At 39.4% G+C, this 20357-nt stretch overlaps 1 protein-coding gene across 4 annotated transcripts in view; it reads left to right on the top strand.

Annotated features, from left to right (window-relative positions):
* Window positions 1-15116, top strand: part of Ankrd45 (ankyrin repeat domain 45) — a gene marked incomplete at its 3' end in the record, with an annotated part of 22274 nt that extends 7158 nt beyond the window's left edge. For 3 of the 4 annotated variants that reach the window (XM_008850971.2, XM_029554975.1, XM_017802688.2), the window contains 2 exon segments: window positions 4328-4664; window positions 14949-15116. In XM_008850971.2, coding sequence (XP_008849193.1) covers window positions 4343-4664; window positions 14949-15116 — 490 coding nt within the window. 4 annotated transcript variants of the gene reach the window in all.
* Between the last annotated feature and the right edge of the window lie 5241 nt (window positions 15117-20357).

The following is a 20357-nucleotide window of genomic DNA, read 5'->3' as shown; positions in this document are numbered from 1 at the left end:
GTGCTGGGATTTGAACCTGGGTCTTCTGCAAGAACAACCAGTGTTCTTAACTGCTGAGCCATCTCTCCAGCCCCCACAATCAAAGAATTTGTATTTTGGTCTTTTTGAGACAAGGTCTCCCTGTAGCCCCAGCTGGCCTGGATTCGCTAATGAAGACCAGGCTGGCCTCAAACTCACAGAGATCCACTTGCTTCTGCCTCTGAGTGCTGGGATTAAAGGTGTGTGCCACCACACCTGGCCAATCAAAGAATTTTTAACTTTGAAGAAAATTTTTTTAACTTCAATAATCAGTATTATATACATGTATACAAGGAAGAGATTAATGTAGGATTATAGTTGCTACTATATATGCTTATTTACTCATTCATTTATTCATTGCAATGTTGAAGTCAAATCTATACCTTGGAGTATGTGAGGCAAGCAATCTGTCACTCACCTATATCCCCAGACCCCACATTCTACCAACATAAGGTGTGTATTACAATTATCTTTCCAGTATTTTACCTCACTATAGAATCAAATGATAGTTGTTTTTTTAGCTTTCTTTAAACTGTTGCTCCTTAGGAATGGGATCTGAAAACCATGGCCTAAGGGCCATTAACCATTTTGCAAATGTTTTCTTTAGCCACAGCCATACACATTTGCTTGCTTAATGCTTTCTTGTTACAAAGTCAAAGCCAATTGCCAAGTAGTTGTGGTAGACAAACTGTGGGGCCTTCAAGCCTAAACTGTGTCTTGTGGTCTTGACCTCTCCTTGGGAATTCCCCCTTTCCTGAGGCCCTTATGACCCTTATCCCCTCAGTTCTACTTCCACATTTTACCCTTCCTATTTCATGTTTTATCTTGTTCCTTACCTGCTGCTTCCTAATACCTCACTAGGCTTATATAATCTGAAACACTTATTACAATCTAATTATCTCCTTTGTTTTCCTTGTTTGTTGCCCACGTCCTTAAGCGCCATGATTGGAGGAATCTTTTCTTATATGAAGAGAAATTCAGTGGGTACTGAATTACATGAGTGGATGATTAGGGCTCTTGCTCTCACTAATGCAAACTTTTGTAGCAGTGGTAGACTGGCGTTTCTTTTTTTTGCCTCTCCTGTCTGATTTGTCTAATGTATACCTAGGCTTGTCAGATCAATTTCATCAAAACATACTTAGTTCCCAGTATTAAAACCTTCAGCAACCCCTGCCAGTTGTTCACGGAATCAAATTTAGTCCTGTTAATGCAATCTTAGCCTTTCTATGCATATACTTCATGCTCAGTTTCAATGGCTTACGTTTCATCCAACTAGCCAACTTGCTTATTTCTAAAAATGCCTTGTGAGTTTTGCTTGGGTACTTTTACTTAGGTTCTTCTCAGTGACAATGTCTTGCCCATTCTTTATGGCTTAGTGCTTTTTCTTCTTCTCTACCCTACTCTGGTAGACATTTTTCCAAGTCTTATGTTCAGTCTAGCTCTGCTTCTCTTTCTTTCCACTCCACTTCTTCCTCCTCCCCTTTTTTTTCATGTTAAATTAAAAAAATATTTTATTTATGAGTGTCATGTATGTGCAGTGCCGGTGGAGGTCAGAAGAGGATGTCAGATCCCTAGGAACTGAATTTACAGATAGGTGTTACCAGCCTCACCATTTTTTTTTTTTTTGTGACAGGGTCTTTTTGCATGTCTCAGACTAGCCTTGAATTTGTAAATCTCGTGCCTCAGCCCGTTGTCTCAGCACTGGGATTATAGGCATAGGCCACCATCCTTACTCTCACCTCTTCCTTTTTAAAAATAGTGTTACTGGCTGGGCATGGTGGTGCAGGCCTTTCATCTCAGTAGGCAGAAGACAGAGGCAGGTGGACCTCTGAAATGGAGGCCAGCCTTGTCTTCATAGCTAGTTCCTGGCCAGCTGGACTACAGGAAACCCTGTCTCAAAAACAAAAACAAGGGACTGAAGAGATGGCTCAGTGCTTAAGAGCACTGGCTGCTCTTGCAGAACCTGGTTCAATTCCGGGCACCCACATGGCGACTAACAACCATCTGTAACTCCAGTTCCAGGGAAATCTGACATCACCTTCTGACCTTCATGTCACAGGTACACTTACACACATGCAGGCAATGCACTCATACGCATTTAAAAAAAAAACAAACAAACCAAAAAACCAAAAAAAAAAAACAAACCCCAAACCCAAAAAACAAAACGAAACAAAAATAGTGTTATTGTATCTACTTGCATTTATTATTTTTATTTTATGTGTATGAATGTATTGCCCGCATATGTGTTAAGTGCACCCATGTCATGCAGTGTTTGTGGAGGCAAGAAGAGGGCATTGTATTCCCCTGGAACTGAGTTACAGTCGGTTGATAACTGCCATGTGGGTGCTGGGAACCAAAGCCAGGTCCTCTACAAGAGTAGCCAGTGGTCTTAAAGCCAAGCCATCTCTTCAGCCCTGCATTTTTTTTCCAAGATAGCATCTCTCTGTAGCCCCAGCTGCCTGAAACTCATTATGTAGATCAGCCTGGCCTCACTGTCACAGAGATCCGCCTGTCTCTGCCTTCGAAGTGCTGGAATTAAAAGCATGTGCCACCACATCTGGCTTATCTACTTGCATTCTTAAAAAGCCTATTTAACTTTAATTGCTTTTAACTTGACAAAGATATTCTCTGGTGTATGATTCTTTGCTTTATCAACATAATATTGCTATTTATGTTGTAGTCTTATTTATTGCTGTGCAACTTTAATTGCTTTTAACTTGACAAAGATATTCTCTGGTGTATGATTCTTTGACTTTGCTTTATCAACATAATATTGCTATTTATGTTGTATTCTTATTTATTGCTGTGTGACAAATTACTTCCAACTTGGTATGTTTACATCAGCACACAGATGATCTCACAGTTTTTGTGTGTCAGAAATCTGGGTACAGCTTAAATGGATCCTCTTAAGTGCCTCTCAGGAGGCTACAGCCCCCTCAAGGGTCACCTGACAGATATCTGCTTCCAAGATCATGTGCTGCTTTTTGGCAGAATTAAACTTCACACAGGCTGTTAGAGGGATTCTCTTCTAGCTGTTGCCAGAGGTCTCCCTCAGTTTCTTGAAAGGTGGCTGTCTCCATTGTGCAAGGAGAGCCACTAAAAAAATATAAGCAAGATAAAAGCTATTGTCTATTTGTAACCAAATTATGGAGGAAGCACACTATTATTGTTTCTCTTCATTAGAAGCAAGTTACTATGTGCAGCCCACAAGAAGGTAAAGGGATTACACAGAGGCATGGATATCTACAGGTAAGGTGGGTACAGCAAGCCATAGCAGAAGCTGCTTGTTAAACCACTGTAATTTGTTCCATTCAACTGCCGTATACCATTTTGTGTGACTTTACCACAGTGTGTTCTATTGTTCTAGGATATGGTTTTCCCCTTAAGGACTTGGCTGTTGTGAGTAGACAGTGATGTCATTAACATTGTATATGAGGGGACCATAGTACTCTTCTCTGAGTCATTCCTAATTTGGTATGCATTCTGTCAGAGTGAACACTGTTAAGACTTCCTTGATAAATATTACTATAATTAATTTTGTTTTTTCTACACTCCTATAGCATTTCATAAGTTATGATACTTAACCATTTGTCACTTTTTATTACATATCTCTTGTTCACTGCGTATTTTCTCCTGTGAAATAGTACATTGTTGAGAGCAGGAGATAAACTTGTCATTTCTAAGCTGAGTGTGGTGATGCACACCTGTAGTCTCAGCACTGGGAATGTGGAGACAGGAGGATCACTACAAGTTCAAGGACAGTCTGGCTTACATAGCAAGTTTCAGGCCAGCCAAGGCTACATAGCAAGACTCTGTCTCAAAGAAAACAAAATAAATTTGTGATGTTTGTGATTTACATAGACATCTCCCTAACCACCTATTACTAAGTTTTCAATAAGTCTTAGTAAATTGGTTCTGTTTAAATGGTAATGCCTAATTTAAGTCTTTATAATTTGGCTCTAATAATCCAACTGTATTTCCCAATTCTTTCCCATCAGAATCCTATTTAGGCAGGTGAGTCTCTTTAACATTCTTTCTCTTTTGACCGTTTCCTAATGAGTTTAGCTCACTTTGATCTCTCTCTTCTGTTCCTATTGAATATACTGTTTATATTATACATTTAACATTTTATCATATACTTAGGTCACATGTTTCCTCATAGATATCTAAGTAGTTTATTTTATTTACTTCTAATTATTTTCAAGTAATTATTTTCATTTCATCTATATTGCCAGTGGAACAATCGCATAATCAAATAAATAAATAAATAAATACTGATATGCTTGAATTATTTTTTATTTGGTCTTAGGTATTTTTGGATTTAATGGAGCCAGAAAGAAGTCCAGAATCAGAGAGTTCAGAAAAATCATTATTTTCTTCACAGCAAGATGAAGAATACCAAGAAGCAGATGAAATAGGTGTGGAGAACCCTCTCTTACAGCCTGCTCTCACAGGGGATGTTGAAGCCTTGCAGAAGATTTTTGAGTTTCCCGAAGACCCTCATCATGAACATGCCGTGCAGCTCCTCTTGGAAGAAGACATTCTTGGGAGAAATTTGTTGTATGCAGCTTGCATGGCGGGGCAAAGTGACGTCATTAGAGCTTTGGCAAAGTATGGGGTGAATCTGAATGAGAAAACCGCCAGAGGTATTTTATCTCATATGAATATTACTTATAACTACCTGAAGATATGATGTACCCTTTTTGTTATTGGATAAATTTGGTGCACTTGCTTTATGTTTACACACATATGTATGAATGTACGCATGGTGTGTCCATGTAAATATATTAGTTACCTAATATTTTGTTTCTTCAGCTGGAAAACAAGGATCATAATTTTATTATTATTATTATTATTATTATTATTATTATTATTGGTCCTTTTGAGACAGGGTGTCCCTGTAGCCCCAACTGACTTGGAACTCACTATGTGGACCAGGCTGGCCTTGAACTCACAGAGATCCACCTGCCTCTGCCTTCCGAGTGCTGGGACTAAAGGTTTGTGCTACCACACCCGGCTAAGGATCATATTTTTTTTTCCTTATAGGGTATTATGAGTACCAAATAAGATAGTAAATATAAGTGTCATGGTGCATGGCACATAGTAAGTTGGCACATGGCAAATCCTCAAGGACATTGCTGTTATCTCTTTCCTTTGATGACCTGTACTAAGCAAATCATTGTCCAATTAGCTCTTTTATTTCAATAATTTGCTTTTTTTCGGATGAAAATATAATACGTGGTCATGATGGAAAATAAAGCAGCCATTTGTAGAAAATAAGGAATATACATTCTCTTCACATGCACATGGAACATTTAAAAAAAATGGACCATATGTTGAGCAAGAAAAGAAGCCTCATGAATATCAAATAATCTCAGCATGCAGTCTTCAGCCTCTGGCCACAGTAAGATAACGTTAGAATATAGTAATGAAAAGGCATTGAAAATCCTCTGCAATTTTGAAAACAAAACCACACTTTAAGTCATCTGTTGATACCAGAAGATACAACTATAGGATGTTTAGGTGGCAACAGGGTCATTGTGTGTTGTATGGGAATTTGTGAGTTACAACCAAAATTAAAATACTAATTAAATGCATTTATAAGGCTACAAGACACCTTTAAAATCAATAAACAAAGCATTTAACTCAGGAGTTAGAGAAAGAACGACTGAATTTGGAGGCAAGCAAATTAAACAGTAGCTTGAGCGTGTTGGGAATGAAGAAACCGCAGAGAGATTGACAAACTAGCTCTGGTGAAAAAGACAGCTGAAGAATCTCTGGCCAACACCACTCAGAGAGAGACAGAAATTTAAAAAGTTATTGGAGAGTAGACTTTTAAGTGTTCTCACCACAAAAAGATAAATGTGCATGTTAATAGGCTCAATTTAGCCATTGTATAGTATGTAAAAATTTCAAAGCATGTTGTACAATAAATATAGCTAACTTAATTTTTATTTTTAATTCAAATAAAGTTAAATTAACTTTCACCACACCCAACTAACTGGACTAGATGTGTTTATCCCATGAATGAAAAGTTGGTTATAATGTTAGGAAAAAATATTACAATTCATTACACTAAAAGATTAAGTAAGCAGGGTTGGGGATGTACTCAGTTGGTAGATTGTTCATCTAACATGCATGAAGCCCTAGGTTTGACCTGTAGAGCTGCAAAAAGTGAGTGTGGTGGTGCAATTCCATAATTCCAGGATTCTGGAGGTAAAAAGAGAAGGATCATAAATTCAAGATCATCATTGGTGTTAGATACTTAGGGAGTTAGAGGCCAGTCTAGATTATATGAGACCTTGTCTAAAAAATTATTATGCAGCTAGAGAGCTGGTTCAGTGGTTAAAAGCACTGACTGCCCTTGCAGAGGACCTGGGTTTGATTCCCAGCACCTACATGGTGACTGTCCATAACTTCAGTTCCAGGGCAATGTGATACCCTTTTCTGACCCCTAAAGGTATTGTATGACATGGGTGCACTTATATATATGCAGGCAATACACTCGTGCACATAAAATAAAAATAATAAATAAAATATTAAAAAACATTAAGCAAAATATGATAATGCCAATAGATGTAGAAAAGTCATTTGAAAAAGATGGGGCACTCATTCATTATGGAAAGTTTTAGGGAAATAGAAATATAAGACACCTTTTTAAAGGCTGTCTATCAAAAATCAGAGGCTTTAAATTATTCTCATGGCTTCCATTCAACATTTAATTTATTTTTTAATGTATATTTTATTGTTTTTGTGCATTTCACATAATAGATCTTAATCAAATTTAGATCCTCTCTCCCATCTGAACCCCATAGATCCCCCCACAGGTTTTTTGCATTCTGTCATGTATGTTAAGTCCTATCCAGTCAAGCATTTGTACCTAGATGTCCCTCAGTGTAAGTTCATCCACTGGGTCTAGTCAGCCTATCTGGAGTCACTTCCTTAAAGAAGATGTACTCTCTCTCACCTGCAGTAATCAGTTGTTAATAGTTTCTTGTCTAAAGATGGGCCTGCTGCCCATTTCTCAGTTCTATGCTGGATTTTTATCTGATGGAGTTGGCATGGCTCTTGTGCATTCTGTCACCATTGTTGCAAGTTCATATGAGCAAGTTCCCAGAGGCCCAAAAGCCTCTGTTTTCTTGTGCTCATACACCAACCCTATATTTTTGTCTCATTTTTATTATTTCTGTTATGATCTTTATTATTTCTTGATTTTAATTGAAGTAGAATAATACTAGAATTATTGAAAGAATATTAATGAACCACATTTTCTTCTTTTGGGTTTGGTTTATTCTTGTATGTTCTAGTTTCTTAATATAGGCATCATTGTCATGAGCTTACCTCTTAGTACTGCTTTTGCTGTATTCATAGGTTGTGCTATGTGGTATTAGTCAGTTTTCTGTCTCTGTGACAAAATGCCAGATTTAAAAGTTTAAAGGGGGAAAGTTTACTTTAGATCACAGTTTCAGAAGTTTCATGGTCACTTGGCTTTACTGCTTTGGGCCTGTTGTAGGGAACAAAGGGTAGAGCTGAGTGGATTACTTAATGACTAAGAAGTAAAGAGAAGAGGCTGGGTTCCCAACATCCCCCTCGAGGGCCCACTTTCCTTTGATATAACTTCCTTCTTAAAGTTTCTACTACCTTCCAATAACTCCTTCAACTGGGGACCATGACCTCACCATATAAACCTTTGCTAGAGCAAGGTTTAGTATCCAAAATGCTGTGTTACCATTTCTGTTTGATTCAAGAAGTAGTTGGCTTTCTCTTTTAATTTCTTCATTGAGGTATTGGTTATTTAGAAACACGTTGATGTTTCTCTGCATTTTGGCTAAGGTAAAGTGCAGAAACAAGTTGTTTTCATTATATGTATTTGTACAATGTTCATATTCCTCTTATGTGATTAAATTTTTTCTAGCTTTATTCCGTTGTGGTCAGAGCAGATGCATGATATGATTTTGGTTTTTCACATTATGTTGAGACTTGTCTTATGGCCTATTTTGGCTAGCATTCCAAGTGGTGATGAGAAAAAAAATGTGTACTATATTGCTATCAGATGAACTGTTTTATAAATGTGTTAGGCCCATTTGAGCTACAGTATAGTTGAACTATAAGGCTTCTTTGTTGTTTTCTGTCTGAGTAGTCTGCCCATTGATGAAAGTGGGTACTGAAGTCCACATTATTATTATAGTAAGGTAATCTCTCCTTCATTTATTATTTATTTTTGCATTAAAATAACTTTATTGGTGAATGAGAGACAGAGAGATATAAGGAGTCACTATAGCCTGTGCCCAGCCGCATCAGGAGGAATAGGCCCCTTTCTCTCCTCTACCTTCATAATGGATCTCCTAGGAGAGTATGTGTAAACTTTGGATTTGGGGAAGGGGAGACAGTGGATATGAAGTGATAGCAATGCTATTTGGCACTGGATGATTTATGAAGATCTAGGAGGAGAGAAGAAAGGTGTGGACGTTGCTTAACTTCTGCACTGAGGTGGCTGCAACTTCACAATGTGGAAATCATCATACAGGACTTCCATTTAGTCCAAGTATGTGGCCCAAATTTTGTGGCAGGCTTTATACATCCTGAAAAGTTTTTGGGGGTCAGAGAGGACAGGGTGATTAATGGAATTGTGCATTTGTACCTGGACAGCTTATATATCCATCATTTGGTCTTCTACAAAGACATGAACTCAGCAGTACACAATGCAGATGAAAGTTGTCTTCTCAGGGTCCTTGAACTACTTTGTTGATGGAATGGATAGCAGAACCATCTTCTCTAGCTTGGAGAAGAGTTGACCTGTGTTCATCTGGCCTGGCATGTTTCATATCCATGATATGGAGGGATTAATCTGCTTCTTGATCTTTATCGGGTGGCCTAGTCCCCACTTGACAATGGTGGAGATGTTGAGCAGCCACAGCATGATGTGGTCCACAGATGCTGTGCCAAAAGCCATCAAGGAGAAAGAAGTTAATGGTCCTAACCAACCTCATGCCTTACATAGCTCAACACTTCATGATGCTAGGGAAGGCACTCATGTCTATACTCAATGTTTTCCTTGAAGAACTGGTTGGGAAACTCTGCTACATTAGACTATGGTCAATACCCATTGGAAAGCTGTTGGTAAAGCCTTTGACCTGGGTAGGCATAGTGAGGAATTTCTGGTCAAAAACATCTAGATGTGGGCCAGGCTATGGACCCTCATATTCCTTGGATAGCTAGACCATAAGGCTATAGCTGTAGGTGGTCTGCTCATGCCACTCTTAGCCCTGATGAAGATCTACTTGAGGCTGCACCGCTTGATGATATTATTAAGTGTGGGCTCTTCATCAGGCATGTGCTCAAACTGTTCTCTCTCTCCAAAATAAATAGTATTTGCTTCATATGTTTAGATAATTTCTGTTGGTTACAAATACATTTCCAATTCTTATATCTTTTTGCTGAATTGATCATTTTATTATGTAATGACCTTCTTTGTCTCTTTTTACAGTGTTTGGCTTAAAGTCTTGCTGCACTTTGGTAATTGTCTCCTGAAGGCTCATATGCTAAATTTAGGCTTGATCCCCAGGGTGGCACTGTAGGCAGGTGGTAGAACCTTTAGGAGTTTGGGCCTGTTGGGAGGCACTTTGGTTATTTGTGTGTGTTCTCAAAGGGGGTTATGTGGCCCTGGACTTTCTTTTTCCTTTTGATTCCTGGCTTGTGGTATGAGTTTTGCTCTACTATTTGCTCCCACCATGACCCACCGTCTTGGCATGCTCAAATCAATGGGGCCAATTGATTATGGACTTGAAGAACCTTCAAAATTGGGAGTCCAAATAAGCATTATTTTCCTTATAAGCTAATTATTCTGGTACTTTTACTCTGATGACTGAAAGCCGAATACCAAAAGTCTGTTCTTGACTTATATAAATATTATTGTTCTCACTTGCATTTGGTTTCTGCTTGCAGGGAATTTCTCTTTTCCATCTGTAACTTTCAGGCTATCTGTGCCATTACCAGTGGAAGGAGTTTGTTGCAGGCAGCATATATGTGGGTATTGTTTCTTTGTTATTTAAAATTTAAAATTTATATCTTTTAATTAGAGACTATAAGGCATTTGCATTCAAGGTTATTATGTAACAATCTATTCTTGCCATTTTGTTAGTTGTTTTCTGGTTGTTTTGTATATCCTTTGTTTTTTTCTGTGTTATTGTAAGCCTTTGAAGGTTTGTGTCATGGTAAAGTTTGCTTTTTTATTTGTGTGTCTATCCTATTGGTTTTATACTTTGACTTTTCTTAAAGGTTTATTTTAAATTCTAGTTAGGTGTATGCATATATGTCTGTGTGTGGGTATATTCACATGAATACAGTTGCCTGCAGAGGCCAGAAGAGGATGTCAGATCCCCTGGAGCTGGACTTACAGGCTGTTGTGAGTTGCTTGACATGGGTGCTGGGAACTAAACTCAGGAAAAGCAGCACGAGCGCTTAACTGCTCCGTCATCTCTCCAACCCCCATTTTCACTTTTTTTCCATCATGTTAGTTATTGTGACTTTTGGAAAAGAGTTTCTCTTCCTGACTGAATCTTTTGTTCTTGCCTATCACCATTTCAGGTCTTAGATTCAACCTTATCATCGACACACTCATTAACAGACACCATGGGAAACGTACTTATCCTTGCTGTGTTTCAGTTTCCTTATACAGACCTGAGAGTAGCATTAGTACCTAGTTCCAGTAGAGGACCAGAATGAGGTCTGAACCCACTGATACTTATGAAGCACACAGAGCAACATGAGTACAGAGAAAAAGGTTTTTTTTTTTTTTTTTGTCTGATCTTTTGGCTTGCTGGTCACTGCTTCTTAATTTACTCTATTTTCAGGAATCTTCCACAAAGAGATCTTTGAATCTCCTAGAACCACCCTAAATCCTTCCCATTTCCATTATGGTCTCTTTCTTCATGTGGGGATTCCCAGTCTCCTTTCTCTCTTCCCTTTTTGGAATCCAAAGTTCGTTGCCAGTATAATGGGAGAAGTTTAGGAAGATCCCATTCTATTTTGTTTTTGTTTTAGAGACAGGGTCTCATTATGTAGACCAGGCTAGTTTCAAACTCACAGAGATCTACCTGCCTCTGCCTACCAAATGTTGGGATCAAAGGCATGTACTAGCACACCTCAGGAAAGAGCCAATTCTTATCTGAATGTTTTCTGAAAATCAAAGGCATGTACTAGCACACCTCAGGAAAGAGCCAATTCTTATCTGAATATTTTCTGAAATCTTTAAAAAACTTTTTAATTAGTGAGTGAGTGAGTGTGTGTGTGTGTGTGTGTGTGTGTGTGTGTGTGTGCTATGCCCCTAAGGGTGGAGGTCAGAGGACAACTTGTAGGTATTGGTTCTTTTTCTACCATGGGGGTTCTAGGGATAAAACAGGTTTTCAGGCTTGGTAACAAGTGTCTTTACCCACCAAGCCATCTCACTGGCCCTAACATAAGCCTATTTAGATGCCTTTCTTTTGGAATGGTGATGAGTTAATGTACTACAAGGATCTATGATTTTTTTTTTTTACAAAATGGACTATTTCCAGTAAGTGATTAAAATATGTAGAAATTGAATATTCATTGGCAAAAGCTTCCGTTTAGTTTTATTTTAATTAAATATATTAAAACTTTCAACCTCCATACCTCTCCTCTTCAGTGTCATAATAAATTTGAGAACACTTTGATTAGATGTTCCCCATAATTATTATTTCAGCCTTGTAAAAAACAATACAGGACTCTAGACCATTTTCCCATGTAGACTGGCTTCCTGGTCATGCTTGTGGCGGTGTGTCTGCAGATAGTATCCTTCTCCCAGAGCCAGTCAGGGCCCTGGACCATTCAGCTTATTGAAGATTTCCACCTTCAGGCAGAAGGCAGGGATAATGTGAATGGTATCTGGGTATTTCTTGACTCCTCATTTTGTAGGTGCTGTGGTCTGAATGTGTCCCACACAAAATTCATGTGTTGGAAGTGAATGCCCAATGCAGTGTTGGGAAGTGGGTCCTTGTGGGGGTGTTTAATTCATGAGGCTCTCTCGTGAATGGACACTGGACGAATGCCACTATACAGAAGGACTGTGAGTATCATTCTTTCTTGTTCTTCTTCCTCCCACCATGTGGGTACTTAGCAAGAGGGTCCATATCAAAATACTAATGTCTTGACCTTGGATTCCTCATACCTCAAAATTGTGAAGAATAAATTCTCTTCTTTATTATTTAATTTTATTATTATTTTATGTGTATGAGTGTATTGCCTGCATGTATGTGAGTGCACCCATGTCATGTAATGCTGCAGAGGTCAGAAGAGGGCGTTGGATTCCCCTGGAACTGGAGTTAAGGACGGTGCATAGCTGCCATGTGGGTTCTGGGAATTGAACCTGGGTCCTCTACAAGAGCAGTCAGTGCTCTTAACCACTGAGCCATCACTCCAGCCCTGCAGCCAGTAATCTTAACCACTAAGCCATCTCTCCAACCCCAGAAGCCCTCAGATTTTAAAGCTCCAAACCCCTTCACCAGTGCCACCCATATGGCACACACTGCTGTGTCCAAGCACACAAGCCCCTTGGTCTCCTCAGACCCTGGCCTTCAAACAAGCAAAGTCCCCCATTCTGTTCTTAGAGAACACCATCTCATCCTCAAGTCTTCAGGCTCCTATACCACAGGCCACAGTCTCCCGTGTCCATAGGTTGTCACTTCCCCAGGGCAGGAGGGCCCTGTTCTTTCAGGCTCCAGTGCCACAGCCCCAGGCTGTCCTTGGCCTGCTCTACACAGAGAAGGCAGGTGTGTGGTCCCATCCTAAGTGGTTCAGAAAGATCTCACAGAACTGGTGGCCTCTGGCCTGGGGATGAGGGATGCAAAGGGGTGGCCAGCCCAGTCAGAAAGAGGACATTCAGTCAGACATGTATAAATGCAGTTTGGAGAAGCAGGAAGGGAAGGCAGGTGCCACAAATACACAAGAAGCAGAAGCTGGGGATGGCCGTGAGGGTAGTGGTGGTGAAAGATTGAAACCCAGGGTGGCTGAAACAGGGACCCCCCTAACCAGGCAGTGAGAGAGGAGGGCAGGGCAGAGCAGGGCCATCTCTGTGTGGAGTTGGAGATGGGCTACAGGGGGCCCTGGAGGCTGGGGATAAGGCAAGGACAAGGCAGGCACCATGGTCATACCCCGACAAAGAGCAGGTGTGGGAGATGCTGGCTATGGCAGCCAATGAAAGCCAGCAGGGGCATGTCCCAGCCACTTTGCTTCACAGTGGCCGTGGGTGAAGGGAGTGACCTCCTGGATGGCACAGAGATTCAAGGTAGAGGAACCCCTCAGGGAAAGAAAGTCCTGCATCGAGGAGCTGAGGAGGAGCCAGGCAGGAAGAATAGGACTTCATGTAAGTGGGGACAGGAGAAAACTAGGAGGGGCCAGTAGTGCAGCAGATGCAGAACCAACTGAAACATGGGAGGAAATGGGGATGTGGACAGCCAGGAAGGAGACAGGGCTGAGCCCTGGCCTGGGTAATCAATGTACCAGAGCTGGATAAGTTGAGCTTTTCCATGCCTTAGGCTCCATGCCCCCCTATGACCACTGAGGCGTGAAAGGAGGGTCCACCCTGGACACTGGAGAGCATTCACTGGCTTCCCTGTCTCAGCCTCTACTGTGCCTGTGGTCACCAAGGTTCCTCCCTGCTTTTCAACCTTCCATGATGCCCTGCTACCCTGAAGAGAAAGCCCAGAAACTCTATGTGGGCATCCATGACTCTGGCCACCCTGGACCTCGCCTCCCCTGCTACATAGTATTCTCCCCAGCCCTCCTGCTGTCCATCATCCTCACAGTCAGCATGACCTGGCCATTATTTATGAGTGTTATCTTCCTGAGGGAGAGGTGACTGGGTGGCTGAAAACAGCTTGGGAACTAATGAGCTGGCAAGTGAACAACTGGATACCACACAGCCCTCACACTAGGCTGCACTCCTGGGGCAGTGCCAACCCCAGGGATATGGGAAAAGTCACCCTTCCCAGTCACCTCAGCCAACAGACAGAGCACACACCAGTGAGAAGAGTACAAGTTGGGTGTCAGTCCCATATACCCTCTCAGCCCTGAATCCTTGCTGGTGAGCAACTTGAACAACTATATAAGGCAGCCCTGAACTTCATACTACAGATTAGAAAGGGAGCTTATTAACTATATGATTTACTGGTCTAGGTCCAGAGTTTCCAATTCAGTCCTTTGAGATTGGAGCTGGCTCCTTCTTTGATCAGGACAGCCCACCAGGATGGAAATTCAGGGAACAAATAGTCCCATTGTAACAACCATCATCACCTCAACAGAGACCTCACATGACACTTCCTGTGGCCAGGCTTGAATGGATTCATTTAATCCCTGTCTCCCCTATAAATCAGGTCCTAACATCATTCCCACTTTGCAGTACAGGAGCTGGGGCACAGAGAAGTTAAGCAACTTGCTTAAGACCATGGTGCTGGAGGACAACAGAGTCAGATTCAAATATAGGCAGTCAAGCTCCAAAGCACACATCCGATCATCTACATAAAATAGTCTGAAATAACATAAGTGCTTTGATTTATGACCAAGTCATGACCCAACAGACATTTCATAAAATACTGTAAGTGGAAAATATATTTAATACATCTGACCTTCTCATATTTTATCAGCAGTACACCAGAGAGCATCCATTGTTTAATCTCTGAGATTATATGGTTGTCAGGGACCTGTGGCTCACTCTTCTGTTCTGTATCTTGAGAGAGTATTGGATCACATATTTCTAGCTTTGGAAAAAACGCAACACCAAATTCCAAGTATGGTTTCTACTGAATGTGTGTGACTTTTCTACCATCATGAAGTTAAAAACTTGTATCAAGCCATCCTAAGTTGGGTATCATTCGTAGTCTGTTTGACCTAACCATCTTCATTCTGTTTGTTAGGATACACACTTTTACACTGTGCTGCAGCCTGGGGCCGTTTGGAAACTTTAAAGGCACTGGTGGAACTGGATGTTGATATAGAAGCTTTGAACTTCCGGGAAGAAAAAGCTCGAGATGTTGCTGCTCGGTATTCCCAGACTGAGTGTGTTCAGTTTCTTGACTGGGCAGGTAAGGAGCTCACATGATGTTAAAATGACTGAGGCGATGGAACAAGATGATTAATATTCTACCTTCCAGCTAGATGTTTTGTTTTCTTTTGGCCATAATATGTAAAGATTGCTTCATTCTTCTTTCTCCTTTACTTTGCTATTGACCTAAAGCACAGTTCTTAACTTTAACTTTATATTGAAACTTGTTGATTAACAACTTCTAACAATTTATACAATGATTTGTATAACAATTTATACATATATATCAAAGTTGTTTTCTGAAAGACCTAAGCAAAGTAAAGTATTCCTTAAATATTTAAAACAACGTGGTTCAGTAATATATTTGATCCCCTAGATAGAAAAATGGTAATAGCAATTAAAAACATTTTCTTAGGAAAAGTTAATCTACAATGTTAGTAACTTGAATCATAATTACCCTTATGATATGGAAGGACTTCTGGGACCTATCATTTTTCTCTGTTTGGTTGCTGGTTACATGGGCTTTTCATTTATGAAAATTCATTGGGCTGTGCAGTTTTTAAACTTTTTCATATGCATGTTATATTTCAATACAGAGTTTAAAAACCTATGTGTTACTTTGAATTTGTTGATGTTTTGCGTATATCATTCCCACAGCTCTGTAGAATACAGCTTGAAGATATTTTAGGAGGACATACTTGTGTAATATGTATGCGTGCTTATGAACTTCAAACCATTCATTTTGTATAGTTTCCCATATTCATGTGTTTGGCAAGCATTTTATTGAATGCCTACTACTGAAAATGACAATATTGTAGGCACAATTGGTTGTTTATGCTTTCTGGACATCTCTTAGAAGGAAACATCATCTATAAATCTTTCAACAGTCATATAATAACATCATAAAGATAATGGTAGAAAAAAGTAAGAGTTAAGGGTAAAAACAGACAGAGCTGGCAGTCCATGCTGTGGAGTCATCAGAGAACCTGAAGCCAACATGTTGGGCTTGAACAGGCCTTGCCAATGGGATTTGAATACACAGTTGATTGTGCATGAGCAAAATCTTAGATCCAGGAGAAATGACATGTCAGGGGACAGTGACAAGATTGCCTTACTGAACCCCAACTTTTCCACTGTGGAAAAATTAAAGGGTTAATTAAGAGCATAGTCTCTTGAGATTGCTTAAGTTTAAACACTGGCATTTCCTCTGGAAATCTCTATAAGCTTAGGCAGAGTACTTAAATTCTCTGAACCCGAGTTTCCTTCTCTAGAAAAGTGGACCAATAATAGTTATTTCTAGAGAGTTGTGAAAATTAAATCATTTGCTATAATGTACTCAGCAAATACCTGTCATGTAGTCAAGACAAAAAAATCCCCTGCTGCTATAATTACTGCCAGATTATAACCTTAAATGTAAGGTGTTTCTCATTTTATTCTGGGAGCCACTTAGTAACTATGGATTCATTCTCAGTTGAATGGAAATCTAGACTTGTCCAAAATATTTCAGTAAATATTGTGGCCAAAGGAAAAAATAAATTAGACCAGCTCCCAAACAAACCTTTCATCCCCTAGCCAGTCCTCTCAATAGATTTCTTTTATAACCTGTACACTTGTCTGAGCTATATTTACATGTGCTTAGATTTTGTAGTATCCCTTCCTTCTTCTTTACTCTTCTTTCTCTTTAATTTACGTTGCTTAATTTTCTTAAAGGAAGAATGTTGGGACACCTGCTTCAGAAACTTGGTCATCATTGATATTGTGGCCAGCAGTCTGCAGAGTACTTGTTCAATGTCAGAGATGGATTGACTTTCCAGTGTATTACTATGTTTCTCTAAAGAGGCTTGTCTTTTCAGCTGAAGGGGGAAAAACAAATGATACAGATTTTTAGCTATTTTGAATTAAATTTATATTCTTAATACTCAAGTTGTTAAAATGCACATATCACTTATTTATATACAAATAAAGTTTACTAGAGAAAGTCTAAGTGTAGAAGCAATGCTCTTCTTTAATGTGCAGCATAAGATTAGATTGACCATTGTTAGCATCAGCAAACATTTAATTAGTGTTTTCTTGGGTTAGGGCACTTTTGCAGAGAGAAATTTGAATATTCACAATATGTTTTCCTTTACTAAGCAAGATCACTGTGTAATATTATACATATTTAAAAAGTAAAAAAATGACTTGGGCATGATGGCGGCATGCCTTTAATTCCAGCACTTGGGAAGTAGAGGCCACTTTGTGAGTTTGAGGCCAGCCTACATAGCAAGTTCCTGATCAGTCAGGGACATGTAGTAAGACCCTGTCTCAAAAAATAAGACAAAATTATGTATTTAGATCATTCTGAAGGTTAAGGAGGTATGTGTGTGTGCGCGTGAGTGTGTGCGCGCACACGTGTGTGTGTGTGTGTGTGTGTGTGTGTCTTAGCAAAGTTGTTTATCTTAAACTATGGTGCCACGTGTGTGTGTGTGTGTGTGTGTGTGTGTGTGTGTGTCTTAGTAAAGTTGTTTATCTTAAACTATGGTGCCCCTTGTCAGCAAAACCAGAAATTACGTACTCTATTTCCAGAAAGTTGTTATAATATCTAGAATTTAGTTTACTCTTCATTTAAAAAGTGAATGCCCACTTCAGCACACCTACCAGCTTCCTGGGACCAGCATCTTTCCTAGGCCCTGCTCCCAGGCCATCCCAGCCCTCAAATTCCTGAGGCCAGCATCTTTCCTAGAGGGATCCAGACCTTAGGAGAAAGCCTGAAAGCATCTCATCCTCATCTGACTTGGGCCTCTTTGGGAACTCCTGAGCAGCAAGACAAAAGCAATTTGGCCACTCCAATATAAAATCAAAAGAGAGAACTTGAAGCTTAGACCAACCAGCTTTTCATACCCAACAAGTAAACCACAGAGGAACATAAAGTTTACAAAAAGAAAGCAGACCTAAACTCAACAAAGGAAGGCTTGAGTCTCACACAAGAATCAGAAACTACAGAAAAATATGCACATGTCAAAGTCACAGAGAAAAAATGGTAACCTGAAAACCAAAACAATACATCCCCACCAAGTACCAACAGTCCTTTAGAGCAGTACAATGAGAAACCCCTAGAGATACCACAGGATATGGAACTCAAAAGAACAATTATAAACATGATAAAAGAATTCAGTGAATTTAAAGAATACACAAAGAAATCAAAAATTAAAGAACACATGAAAAAAGAAAGAACTACAAGAAGATAGGGATAAACTTCTGAATGAATTCAGAAAAGAGATGGTAACATTGAACAAAACTCAGGCTGAAATAAAGAAGGAAGTGCAGAACTCAGTAAGCCAACTAGGAACAACAGGGGAAAGCCTCACCACTAGGAATGAATGAAATGGAAAAACAGAATATCAACATTGGAGGATAGTGTTGAACAATTAGACCACTCAAGCAAAGATTATGAAAAATCTAAGAAAACACAAGAATGGATGCAGGAATTGTGTGACACCATAAAAAGACCAAACTTATGAATCATAGGCATACAGGAAGGAGAAGAATCTCAGGATAATGGTATGGACCAGCTCTTCAATAGGATTGTAGAAGAAAATATCCCAAAATTAAAGAAAGACATGTCCATACGAATACAAGAAGCATATAGAACACCAAATAGACAGGACCAGAAAAAAAACTCTCCATAGCACATCATAGTAAAAAGAGTCAACAACAGCTGGGCCTGGTGGTGCACGCCTTTAATCCAAGCACTTGGGAGGCAGAGGCAGGCAGATCTCTGTGAGTTCAAGGCCAGCCTGGTCTACATAGTGAATTCCAGGACAGCTGGAGCTACAGGGAGACCCTGTCTCAAAAAGACCAAAAAAAATATGACTAAACATACAGAACAAAGAATACCCAAAGCTGAAAAACAAAAAGTCACATATAAAGAAAAACCCATCAGAATTACAGCTGACTTTTCAGTACAAACTATGGAAGCCAGAAAAGCCTGGACCAAAGTATTCCCAGTGTTAAATGACCACAGATGCCAACCCAGATTACTATATCCAGCCAAAATGTCTTATTATAGTTGAAGGGGAAAGAAAAATCTTCCATGACATAAATAGGCTGAAAGAATTGAGGTCCACAAAACCAGTCTTTCAGAGAGTTCTTGAAGCAATACAAAGAGCTGAAGAAAGGAAGTACTATACCCAATGGGTTACAGAAAGAAACTCAATGAAAGTATAACTGTGGAAATGCACAGCTATACCAAGAATGTGAACAGAAATGAAAATGACAGGATTCATACACATCTTACATTAATAACTTTAAATGTCAATGGACTGAACTCCCTAGTCAAAAGACACAGACTAGTTCAATGGATTAAGAAAACAAAACCCATCCTTTTGTTGTCTGAAAGAAACTCATCTCATTTTCAAGGACAGGCACTACCATAAGGTGAAAGGATGAAGAAAAAGCAAATGGCACTAAGAAAAAAGCAGGCACTGCAATTCTAATATCTGATAAAATAGACATTAAACTAAAACTAATCAGAAGCGCCTAATCAGAAGCGATAAAGAGGGCCACTTTATTCTGATCAAAGGAACAATACATCAAGAAGATATTACAATCATGAATATATAGTCACCAAACTCTAGTGTACCCAACTTCATAAAAACAGTACTACAGGACTTTAAGACCCAGATTAATCCCAACTCATTAATAGTAGGGGACTTCAATACCCACTGTCTCCATTAGGTAGGTCAACGGGGCAGAGAATTAACAGAGAGACATCTGAATTAAACAATACCATACATCAAATGGGCCGAACAGACATCTACCGAATATTCCATCCACACACCAAAGAATATACTTTCTATTTAGTGCCCCATGGAACTTTCTCCAAAATTGACCATATACTGGGGCACAAAACAAACCTCAACAAATACAAAAAGATTGAAATAATTCCATGCATTCTATCAGACCACAATGCAATAAAGCTTAAAATCAACACTGGAGGAAACCCTAGTAACTACATGAATACATGGATATTAAACAATATACTCCTGAATGATGAATGGGTCAAAGGAGAAATTAAGAAAGAAATAAAAGCATTCCTGGAACTAAACAAAAAGGAAAATACAGCACAACAAAACCTCTGGTACACATTGAAAGCAGTCCTGAGAGGGAAGTTTACAGCTTTAAGTGCCTACATTAAAAAATCAGAAAGAACACAAATAAATGACTTAACATTGCAACTCAAGACACTTGAAAAGCAACAACAAATGAAACTCAAACCCAGCAGACAAGAAGAAATAACAAA

This window comes from Nannospalax galili, unplaced genomic scaffold, assembly GCF_000622305.1.
Source record: "Nannospalax galili isolate Female #2095 unplaced genomic scaffold, S.galili_v1.0 scaffold1346, whole genome shotgun sequence".
NCBI lineage: Eukaryota > Metazoa > Chordata > Mammalia > Rodentia > Spalacidae > Nannospalax > Nannospalax galili.
The sequence above is the reverse complement of the archived record's forward strand: the minus strand, read 5'-3'. Positions and strand labels throughout refer to the sequence as shown.